At 44.9% G+C, this 20,553-nt stretch overlaps 2 protein-coding genes across 3 annotated transcripts; one reads left to right on the top strand and one right to left on the bottom strand.

The window, feature by feature from the left end:
• Positions 1–310: 310 nt before the first annotated feature.
• Positions 311–11,315, bottom strand: LOC121836754. Of its 2 annotated transcripts, none has more exons than XM_042291917.1 (11): positions 10,782–11,315; positions 10,287–10,384; positions 8,218–8,319; positions 7,610–7,766; positions 7,429–7,509; positions 7,287–7,355; positions 5,861–5,941; positions 5,561–5,665; positions 3,555–3,628; positions 2,329–2,548; positions 311–553 (listed from the first exon to the last, which is right to left on the bottom strand). In XM_042291917.1, exons 1-11 carry the CDS (start codon positions 10,960–10,962, stop codon positions 399–401), a joined length of 1,323 nt encoding a protein of 440 aa, XP_042147851.1. In that variant the 5' UTR covers positions 10,963–11,315; the 3' UTR covers positions 311–398. The 2 variants fall into 2 exon arrangements, with proteins under 2 accessions (XP_042147851.1, XP_042147850.1); XM_042291916.1 differs by having other exon boundaries at positions 7,429–7,512; positions 10,782–11,314.
• Positions 11,316–11,986: 671 nt separating this feature from the next.
• LOC121832995 lies at positions 11,987–20,041 on the top strand. Its single transcript, XM_042291915.1, has 4 exons — positions 11,987–13,865; positions 13,981–14,118; positions 14,178–14,297; positions 17,393–20,041. Exons 1-4 carry the CDS (start codon positions 12,455–12,457, stop codon positions 17,677–17,679), a joined length of 1,956 nt encoding a protein of 651 aa, XP_042147849.1. The 5' UTR covers positions 11,987–12,454; the 3' UTR covers positions 17,680–20,041.
• Positions 20,042–20,553: the final 512 nt, after the last annotated feature.

Raw genomic sequence — 20,553 nt, 5'->3', positions numbered from 1 at the left:
AAACCAGCTTAAGCTGGTTAAGCTGGTCCCAGCTTCAAGCTGGGTTATTGCCCCAGCATGCCCAGCTTGGCATGGTGGTTAATCTGGTCATGCTGGGACCAGCTTGGCAAGCTGGTTCCAGCTTGGCAAGCTGGTCCCAGCTTGGCATGCTGGTCATGCTGGTTGATCTGGTCATGGTGGGTGATCTGGTCACACTGGGTAGATCACCTAGCATGACCAGATGGTTCAATGATTTGTCATGCTGAGGGAATTGGCTGAACAAACCAGTTTAGCCATTCAACCAGCTGAAATAAATACACAGGTAAACAAGTTATGCCTAAATGCCTCGAGGAACATTTATTGAGAGGATGGAGGCTTGGGTGTAAATCTTGTGTGCTGTTTCACCCAAGCATGCACATTTATTCTTTGGGTGCCGGTGGTTCCCTCCTTCTTGTGCCTTGTCTTGCGTTGTCGGGCAGGAACTCCTTTAAAACCTCCCGCACAATCTTCTGAAGTTCGGGGCCCGTGTGCCGAGCTTCGGTGGGTTTGGCTCCCTCGTAGTACATGAGACCATCTGGGGAAATTTTAAATAGATGTGTGTTAGATAGGCAATAAAACAAGCAATAAAATGGCTAGGTGGGCTAGTTAATTAGTGCATGATTTGAATGGAAAAGCGCCTAAAAAGCGTGGACACAAGAGAAGGATGGACAGCACGGAGTGCTACCTTACAATTGAACATGTTTGTGTTGTTATAAGTTAGCGCTTGGTCCTGTCCATCCCTTTCACCTGCTTTTTGAGGTGCTTTAGTCAAATAAAGTAAGCTCCAAGATTTCCTCTTGTTGGCTCATCAAACGTTTCTGAAGACAGTGCGTATGTCACGTTCACCGTACAGTTTTTCTGCATACAAGTGTTTCAAACTACCAAAATTATTAAGAACTTTGTGTTTTACTTTTCAGGAAGTATGATCCAAGAGCGACAGAAATATAACTTATACAAACAAAAGGGCAAGGACAGTGAGCTGTGGGTGAGGTCATAACATAATAAAATTTCAGAGAGGTCGGTGAAAAGGCCAATGTCAAAACACTACCTGCTTCCCTCCCCTATCGCACAAGTGCAATAGTGGAAGTGATTGACACATTGTTTCAGTTTTATGTTAATTAACACTGATCCCAAACTCCCGTAGTGATAGGTGTATCAATTTCTATTTAATCTGTTTGCTTTCCCTAAAGTAAAATGTACAATATTATGCGGTCGATTTGATGTGTTGGATCATTGCTGCCCCTTATTCTGCTCTGCTGCCCCTTTTCTCACCTCTTTGCACTGACTATGCCATGACGCTCGATGCAAGCTTTTTACTGCTGCGCTCAGTTTTGCTTGCTTTCCCATCCTATTACTGGTTTAACTTTTCTTGTGATCCCAACTTTTTAACCAAGCAGAAGCACAGTGTACAGTTCCCCTCATACTAGCATGCATGTGGAGCTTCACTACTCTGCACTCATGTGCCAGGAGCAGTACTTGACGGGGGTCAACATCTGGGTCAGCTCAATGGTCTCTAAAGTTTTGCTCACTATTAAAAGCTGCCATGTGTAAGTTGCAACTGAAAATTAATTGCTAACTTTAAATAACATTTCTGAAAAACAAACACTCGGCAAATATTGCAATAACCATAAACTTCACCAAGGCTGTGAAATTCTATCTGAAACCAGCTGCAGTCATAATTGCTTCCTCTCATTTATAAGCCTCCCAACGCTTAATTGGCTGTCACTTTTCCCTAAAAAATCTCGTCAACCAATTCTACTGTATTTCATTGAACTCGCTTAAATTGCAAAGTAACTCAAAAGGATACCAAAAATGGTATAAAATTAAAATTATAAGAAATCTCCAGGAAGTAGAGATACCGTAATAATCAAGACATGGAAATAATCCTTCCATTTCTGTAAATCATCTACTACCGTGCATGCACTACATTGCATGACCCTGTTAGCGAGAACACCGAATCAGCAGCTTTTTCCATTACGTTAAAAGCAGAATGATGGGCAGAAAACTTTACCACTTAGGTTAGTTCTCCAAATTAGCTCCTTTTACCATGCCAGTATGACAATCACAAATCACAAATTCATTAAAAAAAATTATGGCAATCCTTTTTTCTTTTTTTGCGTTAGCAGAATGATGGGCAAAGCCCCAATTCCTAGGAAAAAAAATTAAAATATGGTAATCTGTTGCTTGCATTAGCAGTGTCATGCTTGTACTTAATTATTTCAAAAAAATATTTTAAACAAATTTCAAATCTTGCGGAGCATCTTCAGTCGCCTTTGCATGAGCTGTTCAAGGACAAGCTTTCTCACTTACTTGCAAGGGCCAGCAGTTTCATTGGGGTTACCGGCAGCTTCCCCTTTGCCCCATCCTTCAAATGACTCCGGCAGGGGGCACCGGTCACACTTCTCGCGCACATCTCTTCGTGAGTATAAATACACCTGCACAAATCTTTCACATATCGTTTGGGAGGGAGTCTGTCTACTAAATCATCAATCTTTAGCTTCGAAAGCTTTATCTTGCCACCGAGGTGTACCTGCAATGAAAAATCATTCGCTTAGTCATGAAAGTCTAACGACTTTCAAAGGTTTTGTGCGTGCTTCCCTCCTTGCCCGCACATCATCTGCTCACGCTCGGTTCGGTCATTCTGGGATTCTGGATAATGACAACTTAGCCACCTGAGCACTTTGCCGCGTACAGCATATTTTTTATATTTAAGCTTTTTCGGCATGCTTAACCTATCCACTGCAGCTTCTCATTGTTTCCTCCATATATATTGTGAATGCATTAATGGAGCCTTGCAATAAATCTTGATCAAGATTGAAGTTTCACTAAAACTGACCTCACAAAACATAGGAACCAAGATAAACCAAAATTTTCCCGAAAATCACAATATTTAAAAAAAATATTGGCAAACTAAAATTAAAAAAAAAAAAAAAATTCCTTCTCAATGTTGACAGTGGTACGCCAATGGCAGGAGTGAATCCCCATGAAGCTTGTCTTCGGAGAGTTGTCGGTCCACAACAGGCTCATTCAGTCGAGCGTACCGACGTCACATATGCACCAAACCAGACCGCTAGACTTCACTGTACACACAACAGCAGGTTCGAATAGCCGAAATCCAGATTTCGTAGTAAACACACTCTTCTCGGATGCCACTAGTCCTCCCGAGACTCCTAAAGGCCCGTTCACACTCTTGCGACCGAGTAAGACCCAGTAAGACGTCTTAGAACAGGATACGCTACAGCGGAGCTGGTCCTAAGATGTCGCAAGAGGATTAAAGACCGGTCTGGTCTCTCTCGGTCGTACTCGGTTGCAAATGTGTGAACGGCTCTTAACACTCTCGACCAGTGTGACTAGTGAACCCACTTGCAGCGACTCCAATTGATGAGCATTCAGTTTACTTTCAAACGTGACTGTGAATGAGAATATTTTATAGCATTAACTTAGTACTTTGTAACAGCAAGAAGCTTCTAAAGGCATAAAAAAGTTTACAATGATGCAACACAAAATGCTAACAATAGAACAATGTGGTTGCCTACCATGCCATCTTCCTCAGAAAAAGCCGGTGGTGTGGGATCTTCCCTGTCCAAAACAGGCACTGGCAGCTGAAGTCCTGTAACACAGATGTTATCTTAAGTAAGATGGAACAGCATTACCGTGGGATACACTTGATAACCGAGTACACTATGTATTGTCCCCAATTGCATTAGAGCACCCATTCAAGTAATAAGATATATAATTAACAAGCGCTTACTTTTATATGTATCGTAATATACCAAGGAAATGCCCATTCCTTTTTTGACAAAAAATGGGTTGAACTATACTGTTAGTAGGAAAGCACAAAATAAATAAGGACGAATTTGACATAGATGAAGCACTCTCAACTGAAGGTTTACCATATTTACCAAATACCATATTTTCGCGATTCTAAGCACCCCCCCCCACCCCCCCCACCTTTTCCAAACGAGACGCCTGAAAAAAAGTTTGTATGCGAATGTAAGCACCCCCATCCCATGCAAGAAATTTGAGAGCGGCGATGCCGGTATCATCTTGTTATCCATTAAGCTCGAGCGCCGGAGTCGCGAACGGTCGCTAGCGCTTGGTTTCAACATCACTTAATGGATGGCAGTGTTTGTCGGCGTTCGTCTCGCAATCATACTCTGTTCACTGCGCATTTGTGGTTTGCGGAAATCCTCCACCATCAGTGTGAAGAGAATTTTATACACGATGAAGTTGAAGCAAACGGTTATTTCTTATGCGGAGGATAGTGGAAATCATGACACTGCTGAACACTTCAAACTGGACAGAGCAGGTGTGATTTGGTGGAGGAGAGGGTGGAATCTGATCTTCAAGAGTGCCGTGACCCACAAAAAGTTTACGGAACCGCGCAGCTGCCAACACCTGGAGCTCAAGATCCGAAACCGAAACCATGCCACTCCACTCCGTCGCCAACTGATTCCAAAAATTGCATGCAAAATCTAATTGTCGAGCATACGACAAAGAACAGTCCAGCAGCCCGTGCTTGCCAAGCCGGCAAATGAGGTGCCACGTGCTTGCCAGGCCGGCAAACAAAATACAAGCTAAGCACACACACACACACAAAAAAAGAACCTGAGCGCATAGATGCAATACTTCGCAAGCCAGGGTCAAGACGGAGCGTTTTGTGCAACGACTGAACTCGCGACAAACAAGCGCGCTATGAGGGTTCAGCGTGCACACTTTGCCTTCTTTGCTTTAGCTCACTTCTCTTCACCCACTTTCTTTTGCGGTACATTTTATACGAAAGAAAGCCCACCGACAGAAACCTAGGTAATCAATACTTTGACACAGCAGTAGTAACGGATATTTAAACAAGGACAGGAATGTTGATGAACATGTGTCGGCACTTAATTTCATTTTAGAAGCTGTCATATCTGCAGCGAGGTGGGGACGGCAACACCCGACGTCGCACGGCCGCGGTGACTGAAAGGCAGTTAGAAAAATATAGTTTTCCCACGACCCTTGCTTTGATAAACGAGTGCTCCAGCTCACAAAATAACTCCCGCCGCAAAAAAATAAAATGTTTTGTTTTACAGCATGTGGCATGGCTGCTACCCAGCACGCACGCTAGTGTCAGAGCGTCCGCATACACCTGCGTCTATCGTGAAAATATTTATAAAAAAAAGAGGCGAGACGAGACCAACAAGACCACGAGAGCGCGAGACGGCAGGAAAACCATGCAAGACCGGATGGACAATTGATGCAGGGGGCTTTGTGTCGGGCATCTGCTTGCGCCATATAACACATGCATGCTCAATTACAGTACTCGGTTTAGTTTCGGTATTGAGAGGCAACCGAAATTGGTTTCTTGGTACAAGCATAGTGTAGATTACCCATATTTTGGCAAAATGTAGCGGGATGGAGCAAGGTTAGCCCCTTGGAGTAGTTTGGTGCAATGGTTAACTGTCTTCCTATAGTATTCACAAATGCATTTTGATATACCCTTTACCCTCCTCCCCCCCCCCCCCTAGAAGTCAGGTCATCCTTTCTTCATTTGTGCACTCACCTTGTTGTTGACCGACTGGCGGGACGTCAGCCACTGGCAAGAGAGCTGCGGGAGGAGTCGGCACAGTCTGCACTCTCTCAGCAGGACATGTTGGCACTTGGTTTGCTGGCAATGGACAAAACAAGGAACTTGCAATGACAGTATGTGGGACAAGGCACCATATTTTAGAATGCCAGCACCAAATAAAAAGGCTTAACCTCCCTGCCATTCATCAATATCCAATGATGCTTACTGTAGAATCCTTCACTGCCCCTCTCCTACCCTGCAAGTCAGTTTATTTTCTGTATTTGTGGCACTCACCCAGTACTTGGTCAACTGGCGGTACCAGAGCTTGATCCACTAGTACTTTAGCAGGCAACGCACGCTGTGTAGATGGGCATCCTGGAGACATAAAAGAAAGATGTGTTACAGGCGAGCACAATGATCAATCGCTGCCTTGTAGGGTAGTATTTGAGAGACGTGAGACCCACTTTTCAATTTAGAAGATTGAAAAGAAATAATCTGGCCAGGCAAATATTGTAAAATACTTCCTTTTTATAATGCACCGAAGTATTGAATGCACTCTCAAATTGAGTATATAAAAGAATTGATTTTTGTTTCCCTGTGTATTTATTGCATCCGGAATATGCAAAGGAAGCAACAAGAAGTTAGAGAGAAAGCAGTACGAGACAAAGTGCCCAGTCGGCTTGGGCAAGAAGACGTTGACTCAAAATTACCAAGAACACGGCACGCAAAAGCCCAGAGTCGCCGACAGCAAGCAGACAATGCAAGGCAGAGGACGCACGGGTGAAGGGGAAAGCATGCACAGAGCAAAGGTTCGCTCGTTGCCGAGATGCACAACTATGAGAGCATGTGCTTCAATGGCATGCCTCGCGGAACAACCAAGCCGTGAAAGTGACTGGGCGTGTTCCGTATTTAGACATTCTGCATACTTTTTAATCACGTGCTTCACAGAGCCGGCCCAAGTGATTAGGGTAGCTGAAGCAGGCTGTCATGTTACAGATACGTGATCAGCAGAGTCAGAAAGGGAAAGAAATAATATTCTGGATACACCCAAGATCTCGGCAAACAGCCATGACATCAGGCAAGGGGTTCTTCAAATTTATGCAGTTTCGGTTGCATTTTCAGTCCACATCTTCTTTGTTAATGATTTGACGCTACTTAGGAGCCCAGCACAGTAAGAAAAATCTTAGCTTCATTTTCCTTACCATAAAGGGTAGTAACAGGAACTTTCACAAACCATACCTAATTTCTGTGTTTATCTTTCAAAGTTGCCACACATAGCTGTCACGCACCCCAGGAAGCAGCTTCATTTTCGGGCAAAATAAAGATGATAATTATGTGAATAACCATGGTATATTTTCTTTGAGCATACTGGAGGGTTATGCTCAAGTAGAGACCTGCTGGAAAGGCACCCTGCTTGGCGAACGCAACTGCCATTTTTTTATTTGGGGAGAATTGTGCCGATTGCAGGAGCCTTTCTGGGAGCCTCCGTTTCCCAGAGATGCTTATATGGTGTAATTTGAGTAGCAACATCAGTCTTCTGATCTTGCTAAAAGCTTGTCACGGCTGCAAACTGCCGTGAATGCAATCTATGTGTTTCACTTATCCTACAGTAGACTGACATTTTGCAGAGCATTTCTTTCTCTCACTCCTCAGAGCCATCCATGGCTAGCAATGAACAAGGCAAACAAAAACAAAATAAAGAAAAGCAGTTAAAACTTGCCTGTGCCAGAAGTTGAAGGCACTGAAACTGGGCCGCAGTGAACATCATTCATTGGATAGGGTGCATTCTCTAAATAGAAGGAGATGCACAGATGGATGTAAGAAAAAATGGAGTGGCCTATCAACATTACCAAGCAACTCACCCCACTCAAGGAATGGTGACTCATAAAAGGGAAGCCCCTCATCGGAGGTAGTGGCTGTGTCTCTACTCTCTCCTGCGGCAACTACTGAAAAATGAAGTTTGAATTGAACCAGAAGGCAAGCAGTAAAAACTATATTCCTTTCAAAGTTTTCGTTAACTATGAGAGGGGGAAACATACACACCAATTTTTGTGGCCAGGGCCTGAGCCAGCTGCCGACTGTGGCTCCTTTCTTTGGCCAGTTCTTTTTTTAGTTCTTTTATAACTTCCTCTTTTTCCCTGAGGACAGTGATGGGTACCATGTCACTCTGGTAGCGGCTGGGTGTCTCCGTCTGCTTGATCTGGGCAAAAACGTGTGTGTTTGCTGACTTTAATCAACTGCCTAAATAATGAAACCTGTATGGCTGTGGCTAGAATTCCGTCCAGACAAAACGATAGTCACCGCTAGAGTTCCGTCTAAACTGCCAATGTCCAGTCTCCGAAGTGATCTTCGTAGGGCTTTTTATTCAGTGTCGATGAAACGTGCGTGTCAACCTAACCGGTCCACCTCTTTACGCTGCTTCGCAGCAACAGTATGTGGCGGCTCATTACAAAAATGTAACTCCCCTGACCCACCTTACACGCCGCTTTGCGGCAGCAGTACCCCCGTTGCTCAGTTTATAGTTCCGCTTCGACGGAACTCTACACTGTTTGCTATCATTCCTTCAGTGCAGACAGAACTTCAGTGGCGACTATTGTTCCATCTGGAAGGAACTCTAGACACTTCCAACTTATATTGGCGCAATTTCATACCTTCTGCTTTTTCCTGAAATCAGCGGCAATGTCATGCAGCCTTGTTTTCTTTCCGATTTCCTTTTGTTTTCTCTTCTCCTTGTGACCGAGGTCTTGGACTTTCTGAATGCAAAGAGAAGGAATCTAAAATTTATACAACTCAACCGCTAACAGCCCCAGACAAAATATCAAGGCTCGCTCAGTAAGGAAGTAAGGTTTGTAATCGCTAAAAAAAAAGGAAGTGGATATTCTGCCGGCAGGGGACACAATAACCTGGGAAAAGAATGCCGGCAGTTGTCCCCTATTGGGTCTCATATAAAACTAATTGAGAAAACGGCTATTTGAAGCTGTGGAGTAGCTTACTGGTAAGGTGTCTATCTCACACATATTGGGACCCTGGTTCAATTGCAGTGTGGGCTTATTTTTTCTTTTTCTCAAACTTTTTTTTTTTGGTGGGGGGGGGGGGCTTTTGCAATATTTACCGCATTTTTTTTCTTTTCTTTTTATTAACACAGGAAAAATGTAATGTTGCAAATGAAACTTCGCTGAATTAAATGGTATAGCACTGCACCCTTCCCGGGGGTAAATGAAAAACAGCCCGGGGAAAAAAAAATGCCGCCAGTTTCGGACGGCGCGTGTATCACTGGGGAGCGGACGGCGTGTTTATCACTCGAACGGCGCATGTATCACAGTCTGCAGCTGCTCATTAGAAAAATATTAACACTATTGGCCCACCTGTCCACCGGCAGTACAAGTATCGCTGTCCTCCATTCACCCCAGGAAAGGCAGTCCCATTCCATTTAACTCAGCGAAGTTTCGTCGACAACATTAGATTTTTCAGTGTTAATTGTAAAAAAGAAATGCTGCAGATATCGTCAAATGCCTAAAAAAAAGCATCATATAATCCCTCATTGACAATTGACTCAGGGTCCTGCTGCGTACGAGACAGACACCTTATCAGTGAGCTACTCTACAGCTTCAAATAGTCTTCATAATTTGTTTTATACGAGACCCAATAGGGGGCAGCTGCCGGTATTTTTTTCCCCCTAGTTATTATGCCGGCAGACCGCAGGATAATCCACTTCAAAAAATAATAAACCGAGCTGATTTCATTAAAAAGGTGCCATTTGTTTTTTACTGTTAAAAAAAATGCTGACTACAACAAGCTACTATGAGCAAATATTAAAAAAAAGTGTAATAGTAATTATTCATAAATAAAATTAAGTTTGACCCCTTTCTTTGCAGTGCCTAGAGTGCCGTCTAACGGCTCTCCACAGGATAGTTCAAGTGGCACCCAAAGTCTTTACAGGGGCAGTGCGCCGTCACATTCTGCGAATTGCAGAGGCCACTGCCTCTGTAGACTGAACTTCGCTGATTCAAATTTTGTCAACATTCCAAGCACTAGCAGTCGGAGAGCTCTGATGAGCGGAAATTTAGGGGCAAGGTCAGAACGCTTTCCAACACAAACCACACTTCTATTGCAATATATGACCTATCAGAGGCTTACCACTGCTTTATCTTACCATTAGGTGCAGATCAAGCAATGTTGCGGTAGTGAGGTATATTATTCTTTGTATTGCGATGCAGGGCCGCAGAAGTTGGAGACAAAAATAAAAAAATCCTTTTGAAAATAAAAATCTACTTGTGATATGCAATATTGAACCTGGACTTCCATAAAGTAAAACACATTGCTTGCTCAGCCTGCTAACCACTGCACCGCCACAGCGAGCTAAATATGTCATTTTTGGGGGTTTCTGATATCATTTTCAATGCACGAAAATAAAATCCGAAATAACTATGGTTAGTTTATCAGGAAAGAAAGAGATCATGTAAGCGTGCTAATTTCGGCTGAACTACACTAAAATATGATGTTAATCGCTAAACGAAGGCACTTGAACGCTCCATAGCAGTACTTGTCGGGCAGCACTTGAACACTTGGTTGGAGCGCCGTAAAACAGCACTCTAAAAATGCGATTGCTTTTTTTTAAGGCTTGAACTGTTTTTCGAGTGGATGTGTTGGATTATCTCTATCGGATAATGAATCTTTACAATTGGTTCAAGGAAAAGTGGCACAGCAAGGCAAAACTTGCCTTTCCTACTGGTCCTACGAGCTTTGCTGTTCCACCGACAATCCTTGGAATGGGGTACCGTTTTGTCTGCATTTTCTTCAGGAGGTCATCCACAGACTCTGCGGAATATATATACATATATTAAACATAAATCTGATTTTTTAAACATGCTTTTTTCCAAAAAGATAAAATAAATATGAACCGAATTTTGTAAATATCAGTTTAGTTGACATGTCGCAAAATACCAGGAAAGCTATGATCTGTGCGTGAGCGCGGCAGGACCGAGCGCGAGAACTTTACTTGTCATACGAGTGGACAAAAAAAAACAATAAAAATTCTAACTCTGGTAAGCCTTTTTTTTTTTTTTCTCTTTTTGGCAGTCGCGGCCCGACAGGCGTAGCTTAGCCGAGTGACGAAACGGGTCTCTTAGTTGTGCGGATCAAGCATATCTGACCAAGCTCGCACCCCAAAAGATGCCTCCATTCCCTAGGAAAAAAAAACAACAAAAAAACTTACCGCCCAGAAGGAGCACGTGAGCATCGTAATAATCCTCTTCATCGCCGCAGTCCGACACCCAGTAGGCCTCGTATATCCGGGTGGCGTCGAAGTCTTCGTCATTTCGGGGCGAGAAGCTTCTGATCAAAGACGTTGGCAATATCAGCTGCCAACCGTCCGTAAATTTTACATATGCGTGCATCTACTCTACAGCCTCCTATCTTAGAAAAAGAACACAAACCACCGAAACACGTTGAAGAAAGAGCAAGCAGAGCAGCAGAGATCGATACACGACACAGAAGCAGAACCAGCGAACGTGATGCGTTCGGTTTGTGCCGAAAGACATATGTAATCGTTCTCAGTAAGGGCACGTGAAAGCAACTCTCAGTCACCCCCTCCTGAGTCACGCCCGCCCGCACCGCCACTCACACTCACAAAAGATATTGGCATTATCCGAACGGAGTGGGTGGGGTCCCTGCACCGACGTCACAACACAGCGCCGTTCCGCCATCGCTACGTACTTTTCGAACGCACCTTGCGCCTGCGGCTTTCGTTTTGGTGTGGCGGCGTTGTCTTGGTAAAGCGCCGGAGTTTGAGCGGTCGTGGACTCGGGCGTTGCTCGGACGCTGCTACACGGAGCCCAACGCCTAAGTGTTATTCGGGTGTAGCCGCTGCCTTGGCCGAAAGCTGGCAGATCGAAGCCAGGAAGGCTGCAACAGAATTAACTGCTGGGCTGCAAGAACGCAAAAAGATACGGACAAGTAGAAGAACAGGACAGGACAGGCTCTGTCCTGTCCTGTTCTTCTTTTGCGCTCTTATCCTCTATGAGGCTGCAACTCAGGGTCACAAGGGTGCCTACATGTTTCCGGTGCGGCGGGCACATGTAGGCACCCTAAATCGAATGAGCTCGAGAAACACTGCCTCCGCGCATACACGGCGTAGCAGACGACGCGCCAACATGGGCTGCGTTCAATGTCTTGGATCCGCATTACTTAGGCGGGTCGTGTCACGTGACAACACAGATTGTAAAGCGCTGAATGCGGGTAAGTTTGGGAACGCCAAGGTACCAAGCACTTATCCTGGGGCCTGGAGTAAGGTCGAGTAAATTTTGGAACACGGCACACGGCCATGCCGACGAGGCTACGAATCGAATCTGACGTCAGGTGTAAAAGCCAAACAACCCACATAAAAAAAAAAATAAAAAAAAAAAGCAATGAGGAAAAAAAAGTTGTTAGCAGTGTGACAGTAATAGCAATAAATAATATTTATTTCTACTAATGACGGCCGTAGTGCTTCAGAAAGGCGGAACAAGACAACAATATACGGGACGCATTCGAGTCGCGAAGGAAGAAAACAAATGCAATGCGCTCTTCGGGAAGGCACGTGACCGTAACCTCCAGTCACCCTTCTCCTAAACGTGTCAGCACTCACAGAAATCTTTTGGTGGCGTTTTTTGAACGAAGGAGGTGACTGTAGTTGACTCTTTTCTCTGAAATCCGGAACTCCGGAAGACTACTTCAAATCATTGGGTGTTCGCGAGTCGCGACGTTCTTTGCGGCGGAGGGATTTTTTTTTATTTAGCGGTCATCAAACATCTAGCCAATCCTTGTGCTTGTGGGCTTGTGTGTAAGTCCGGCAGACTTCTTGACTGATATCCTTCGTATTCTACGTTTGGCGACCGAAATATTTATGACATGGCTACTCCTGGCAAACGACGAAAGCGGTACCTAGACGCAGACCAGCCTTACCTCATCCCGGTATCAACCTTACGTTTCCAGAAGACGCTTGTGGGTCAGGGGGCTAACGCTGGCACCTCTGTAGTTACGGAACCGCTTGACGGCGACGAAGGTAGAGAGAACGGAGGTTACCGTAGTGACCCTCTAGGTACTGACGAAGACGACATCCAAGACTGCCACGGAGCCTACCGTGATGACCCTGTAGATACTGACGAAGATGACGCCGAAGACTGCCACGGAGCCTACCGTGATGACCCTGTAGATACTGACGAAGATGACGCCCAAGACTGCCATGGAGTCGACGTCGGAGATGTCTCCACCGACAGTGAGCATGCATCGCAAGACCAAGCTGATGACGGAGGGGACAGCACTGATGATGAACACCCTGACGGCGAGGTGTCGAGAGAGAAGTCTCTCGAAGAAGCCGTGATCTCTGAAGACGACGACGACGAGGAGATGGGACCTGGGTCCATCGAAGATCTCTTGACCCTGTGCGTGGAAGAGTTTGGTGCTAGTATGCTGCCGCATTCACCAACGTCGAAAGCTGGCGCCATCGCGATGGTTATATCGTATGCCGTTTCGGAGAGATCGACGTGGGCCGGGCTCGGCAAGCTATTGACACTTGTGAATGCCTTGTTTGGCAGCGCAGTTCTGCCGACAAGTATCTACAAGCTGAGGAAGCTGTGGACGAAAAAAAAGGAAAACTTGGTGAAGTACCATTATCTGTGCCCATGCTGTGACACGGTCCTCAACTCAAGCGATTCGATTGCACGATGCGATGTGTGCAATTTTGAGGAGTCCACTGAGAAGCTAAGACATGGTGGGTCATATTTCTTGATGCTCGACCTCCACAAGCAGCTCAAGCACCTAATTGGAAAAACAAGTGTCGAGCTTCATCATTCGCTGTCAATGCTAGCACTCAATGACTCTGATTTGATTACGGACATTACAACAGCCGAAGCTTGCAAGCACTTGCGCCAAGAGCTTGCCTTAGGTCCGAGTGACCTAACAATCACGTTCAACACTGATGGGAGCCCCATCTTCAAATCCTCGAAGACGTCAGTGTGGCCGATTCAATTTACAGTAAATGAACTACCCCCTGCAGTGCGCTTGCACCACCCTACATTGGCTGGACTCTGGTTTGGGAAGCGCCATCCAGACATGTCGGTTTTTCTGACCAAGTTTGTGGAGGAAGTCAACACTATGGCCCCTGTGACATGGATCCATGGAGATCAGCAGCTCACTTCAAAAGCCTTTGTACTGTGCTGCAGCGTTGATACCCCTGCCCGTGCTGCCGTGCAAAACATGGTCTCTTTCAATGGGTTCTTCGGCTGCCCATATTGCTTGATGAAAGGCGAGCACGAGGAAGGTACATATAATTTTCATTCTTTTGCAGATATACACTTTTGCCTGCTAATCAAGGAAGATATCATTGATCAGGTCGCAATGGTTGATCAGTTAAATACTTTGCTTTCTTTTTGCAGGATGCGTGCGCTATGTCGCCGATGAAGCCCCAATTCCGAGGACATCGGAGCTTGTTGTTCGAGACATGGAGCTCGCCCAGAGGCTGGGGAGCCCTGTAAATGGTATCAAGGGTCCATCACCTCTCATGAACCTTGAAGGTAATTTGTGTGTGTGGAATGTGTCATGTCAAAACCTACCTGACATCGTTTTTGCTCAGGTTTCGACTTGGTTGCTGGCATGAGCGTGGAATACATGCATTGTGTTCTGCAAGGGGTGGTGCGACAAGTCACGGAGCTCCTCTTTTCATCGACAAGCTCACGACAGGCATACTACATCGGTAACCGTTTTAACGTGTCTGTTACAATGCCATAGCATGCACGAAACAAAAACCTTAGAGTTTGTCATTGTCAAACAGCATTCAATCATGTGTCACCATCTGGCAGCTAGGAAAATTAATAGATGATGTGCAAGCCTTTTGCAAGGTTGTTAATGCCCGGGTATTTAATTCTTGCCTCATCTATTAGCTCATTCACATGGGAATTCCAAATGATATTGTCACAATGAATGAATGGCCGAACTTCCTCTCCAAGCGCGCTTGTTGCCACGGACGTCATTGCCGAGAATCGAGTGATTGCTTGAAATTTTCCAAACGCTCGGCAACTGCGCAATGCGCACTTGTAGAGATGTGTAGTTTGCACGGTCGCCGAGTGTTTGAAAAGTTGGAAGCAATCGCTCAATTCTGAGCAATGACGTCCGCGGCAACGAGCGCACTTGTAGAGAAAGTTGAGCAGTAGATGCACCCCGGCAGAGCATTCTTTGCCCTGAGAACGTTTCTGTTAGTCCTCTCGTCACCTTCATTCGTGGCATTTCTGGTGGAGGTGCAGGGTACTTATCCTCGTACCACTCACATGCCAAGTAAGACTGATTCAACAAGGTTGTGGGCCGCTTCGAGCGTCGCGGGCTCAGGGCGAGAATGAACAGGCACTTTCTAGAACGAGAAACAAAGATGAAACGGTAAAAGTTACGCCTCGAGTAGAATACACGGGAATCTTTTAGAACTATGTGACAGAGTGTTGTTTGCTCGGCCCTCAGCGCGGCAATATTGTGCCGAATGACAGTTTATAATAGACAAACCAGTGCCTGCCGCTGCCAAGCATGACACCCCAAACTGGGATCGCGAGCTGATTTCAAGATTTCTCAAATGTCATTCGTGCTTACTCCCATTTAACCTGTCATCTAGCAGTATCAGCAGTCCATTTGTGTCCCTAGACATGAATGCGGTCTTTAAGAAAGGTTTCCGTCGATCTACTGCTCATTGCCGACGCCGCTTGGTAACCGAGAAAACAATGCTACCAGGCGGCTTTTTTTTTTTTATGTTTAATTTTGTTAAAGGGATGCTGAACCGAAATTTTGGGTGGAAATTCTTGGTCGCAATGGCATACATAGCATGTCCTTTACTTCTAAATGGCGTTGTTTTGAGCGAGGAGGCGTATAAAATTGAATAAACACGAAAAATACAATTTTACGCGACCCCTGGTGAGCGTCGTGGAAAACTCGCTTCGTGACGTGCGCATTCTCATTCGCCTCAAAAGACAGACTGAGCCAAGCCAAGCCAGGCGCTAAGTCGGGTGGCGTTTGTTATTGTTAGTACCACGCGGGCTCCTGGAGTGATCATGTGCCTCCGCCGCACCCCCTTGACATGCGCTGTGCCTGTGAGCGACTCGGCTGACTCTTCCCACTCCCGGAATGATCGCGTACCTCCGCCGCCCTCCCTGACGTCCGCCGAGCCTGAGAATGACTCGGATGTCTCTGCCCCGACTCTGCAGTGACCGCGTGCCTCCGCCGCGCACCCCGCGCCGGAGCCCCATCCGCGTGCCCGCCCGCGTGTGCCCGTGAATTCTGTGTCCTCGGCCCCCCCTCCCCCCCCCTCTCGCATCCGGAAGACCGCTTCCCGACCTCTATCTAATCTCATTTCTTTCTGCTCATCTTTCACTCCCATTCCCCCTCCCCCCAAAGATAGTTAGCACGACTCCCATTCGAGTGAGTCTACAGGACTATCTCTTCCTTTCCAAACTCCTCCTCTCTCTCTCTGTCTGCTCTGCCCGCGTGGTACTAGTCCCAGCCGCTTTGAGAACAGCCGCCGAGCGAAGAATCAAGGCGAGCACCAACGAACGAGGAGAATGCGCGGAGGCGCCAGGGGCGCTGGGGGCGCCGAGAATGCGCACGTCAGTTCCGCTACGCCTGCTCTCAGAAGGACTCGCTCGCGCCGGCGGCTTCCGGCCGAGGATTCGCTCTTAATTCAAAGAAATACAATAATTCGGGCCCCATCCGTCGGATTCAATATCGTTTTTAGGTACAGTACCATTCCGTGAAGCCCGCTCGGGCACTAATTATAAGATTTCAAATATCGGTTCAGCATCCCTTTAAACGACACAGGGCTTTGAGAATCGTTGCAACATCAATCTCACCCAATATTTTTGCTGCAGCACCAGTGTGTTTATCTGCTGTGTAGTAAGCAATTCAACGAAAATGTGTCACGTTGCGTGCGAGAGGGAAGGCATGGAATAGTAAAACATCGTTCATACACTTGCAACCGAGTATGACTGAGAAAGACAGACCGGTTTCTAAGCCTTTTCTGACGTCTTTGGACCAGCTCCGCAGCAGCGCATCCGGTCCTAAGATGTCGCAAGAGACTTAAAAACCGGTCTCGTCTCTCTCGGTCATACTTGGTTACAAGTGTGTGAACGAGCCTAAAGGAGTCTTCTCTCAACATTACAAAGCCACGAAAAAGTAAGAGGGAGTGATCACAATTGCAACGAAACTCTGCCCACTAGACAGCATTCTATCTGGTTGGTAAAGAAACATCTGATCCGTGGGTTTTGTGGTCCTTGTGGTGCACCTGGTCATTCTTAGTCGACAAAATGAGTATACCCTTCGAACTATCTCCTCCCCCTCCTTCAAAGGACGAGCCCTTGTTCACAAAGAACCAATGGAGTTTCGACGGCTGCTAAAAGGACATGACAGTCATTCGTACGATTAGGAGACGACGCAGCGTTTATGTGTACCCCTGTCATTTAATCGGAGCTCGGCGCCAGGGCATCACTGTACCCCGTTTGTGGAGCAGACGTACTTGCTCCTCATAGAACCTACCTTGTTCGGTGGCTGCCTGTGAGGTTTTTTCAGGCCCGTAAAAAACCATAGAATTCCTTAGATTGCCCAGCATAAAATACTGGAGGAACTACAGTACCTGTTGCACTACAATGATATGCTGAATTTCATTTTCAATAGAACGCTGCAAAATTTGTCATAAACGTGCTTTCGTAATATATTTTATTCAAATTTACTGTCTAGATCTAAGAAATCAATTTTTCTAAGAACTCCTTTATGAAGCTAGGTGTTCTAATCACTGAAGAGTTTAAATGTGGTTTGCAGGTACACGTGCGTCTGTTGTCAAGGTAGACAAGCGACTACGAAGCATCAAGCCTCCCCACTGTATAACAAGGCTGCCTCGTTCCATTGAGGAGCGTGGCTTCTGGAAGGCGTCAGAGTGGAAGCAGTGGCTCCTTTTTTATGCACTGCCATGCTTGCTGGATGTCCTTCCCCAACTCTACTGGAAGCACCTCTCCAAGCTCTGTGAGGCTGTACACATTTTGCTGCATGACAGCCTTACGCTCCGTGACATCAAGCGTGCAGGTGAGCTCCCAAAAACAAGCATTTAGTTGAAGCCTTGCCATCTAGCCAACACTTCTAAACAGCTTTATTTTCGAGGGCTTTGTTTCACAAATTTTGCAAAGTGTAGGTTTCTGGAAAAATTGTGCAGGCAGAAAATTTTGTATTGATGGGGAAAGGGAGGGGGGTGATGTATGTATACATGCAATAAATTTTTTTGTCATACTTTTCAAATCTTGAGATTTCAGAACATTAGGTTTCCTCAAAAATTATTACGTTCACAGTATTTGAAACTATGTAAGACAACCTCCTCACACCATCTCCAAGCATGCCATGAGCAACACAAATTTTATAGGACTCTTGATACAGATTGTTAGTATGCTCGACGGGGCGCCGCAAACCCCAAAACAGCACTCATAAAGAGATATCCGAAACGGATGGCCATATTTTTGTAAAATAAGGATGCGATTGAGTGAGAATTGCGACATCTTGTTTCCTGCAGAACAGTTAAGGAGGAGGGGAAACGGCCTCGCTTCCTTCCCTCTTTGTGTCCTCGTGGAGTCAAACCGAAGAGAGGAGGTAACAAGAATCGCAACGTCGTGGGCATTTTTGGCCTTGTTCAAGCGAGCTCTTCTTTCGCAAAAATACGACCATCCATTGCAGATAATGATTTATGGGTGACGCTTTCGGGTTTGTAGCTTCCCGCCTAGTGCTTCTGCATTGTTTTCTGAAATCAAAATTTCGCTTCTGCATCCCTTTAACGTTGAAAGTGCTCATCACATCCTATCTTACTGATAGCATCATTTTGGTGGACTTTCCGCTTTTTGCGATGCACAGTTTGTTCATCATGTGGGCCGAAAAACTGGCTTTCATTTTTTCTTTCCTTTAAACCCTGTATTTGGTTTGTTAGAACATTTTTGTACTTTTCTTGAAGCTTAGGTAGAACATACATATCCTTCTAGTGCATTTCTGTTCCAAATTTGAAGGGCATTTTATATCATTGAAGCAAACATTGTTCAAACATACAAAGCACCTCTCATGAGGGGTACTTTCTCTAATTTGTGGAAGTCTTCTATAGTTGTGCCCATATTCGAGGCTGGTGATCTGTCATTATTAGTGACTATCGTCCCGTTTTGTTATTGTGTGGTTTCCCGAAGGTTTTCGAAATGGTTATGCATAACTGGATCTCAAATTACCTCAGTAAAAAAATTTAGTCTTTTTCAGCATGGTTTTTAAAAGGGAAAGTCCGTTGAAAGAGATTTGTGCTCTTTTCTAGATTTCTTTGTGCCGATAGTCACAGAGGCGAAATTGATGCTGTATATTTTGACATGTCAAAGGCTTTTGACTGTGTAGATCATACTTTACTCCTTTGCAAACTTTCTTTTTATGTCATGTGCCCAAAGCTTTGTGAATGGTTCATGAGCTACCTGAGTTTACATAGTAATACTGTTTATGTTGGCAACTTTTTGGAAGTGTTTTAGATCAACTTCTGGCGTACACCAAGGTTCAAACCTGGGACCACTGTTGTTTATTTTGTTTGTAAACAATACAGTATCATGCGTCAAGCACTCAAATGTACTTCTTTTTGCTGATGACATGAAACTCTTTTTAAATGTTAAAGACCATATTGATTGTACTTTATTGCAAACTGATATTGGTGCAATTTCAGAGTGGTGTAGAAAAAAAGCCTTGTCGTTCAATCTTAAAAGCTAAATTGATTTCTTTATAGAGAAAGTGGGAAGTTTTCTTTTACCCTTATGTGCTTGAGGGAAATGTGGTAGATGCTGTATCTCTAGTAAGAGACCTTGGCGTCTATATTGACAAATTCACTGCACACGTTTCTAAGATCCTTGGATTAGAGATAAGAAGTTGGAAATGATCACTTTGGTTATCAAGTTCTTTCACTTCACCAATATCTGTAGTGTGTCTGTTCTGTAGCCTTGTACGCTCAGTACTTGAATTGGGTTCAATTAGTTGTTAATACAAGTTAAAATGATTGAGCGTGTGCAGAAGTTTATGTGGTTTTTGGTCTGTTGTGGTTTTTGGGGTCAATAAATGTGCTTTGTGTAAAGATCACCATGTCATTGGTTCCATTAATGCAAATAAATAAATCACTTAGTCTCATACAGATCCTTGTGGTACTCAACCGTGAGATGGGTGGAAAGCGATAATAACAATCAATCTGGAAAGCAGCTTGGTTTTTCTACTGCCGGCGATGGGAAGGTCACGTGTGAAGTTTTGGAGTTGCAACCGGGTTTCACTCGCCACTGAGGGAGAGCTGTGCACGCATTTATTGTTTTAAATAGTGAATTTCTGATCGTGTACTTTGTCAATCAATACTTATAGGAGGAATCAGCCGTATATACATTTGGTTGTCGACCTAAATTCATATTTGATCGTTTAATGTGTATAAGTGGCATAATAAAAGGTTTTGTCATTTAAACAATACACCTTTTCTTCATTTTGCAGTCGGTGCTTGTTTTTTTTTAATGTCAGGTGAACCATATTGCTTTACAACAAAGGCATATACCCCCCGCCCCCCGGCACCCTAAAAATGCAGTGTGAGATCTATAACTAAAATTTCACCATATTTCAAACACTAGGTTTCTGCTTCACATATTTTGTTCCTCTATTAAAACTACCTTGCTTTTCATTCAGACTCTTAAACGGCTTGATGTCGGTATAGGTCATAACTATTATGGCCTCGTCCCACTAGAGCACGAACCAAAACACTTCTCAGAGACACGGAAAGTGCAGCTTGTTAGCAGTCATTATTCCGTTTCAATATAGTCACCAAATGGCAAAACAGCTTGCGTCACTTAAGAAGACACGCGCAAGGTTACAAATGGATATATTTTGTTTTGTTGGCCGACAGTGGGACTGCCAGCTAGGCAGCTCTGTTTTAGTGATAAGTAAGCTGGCGT

This window comes from Ixodes scapularis, unplaced genomic scaffold (assembly GCF_016920785.2).
Source record: "Ixodes scapularis isolate PalLabHiFi unplaced genomic scaffold, ASM1692078v2 PGA_scaffold2__306_contigs__length_199485367, whole genome shotgun sequence".
NCBI lineage: Eukaryota > Metazoa > Arthropoda > Arachnida > Ixodida > Ixodidae > Ixodes > Ixodes scapularis.
Note: the sequence above shows the minus strand (reverse complement) of the source record. Positions and strands in the feature narration are given on the sequence as shown.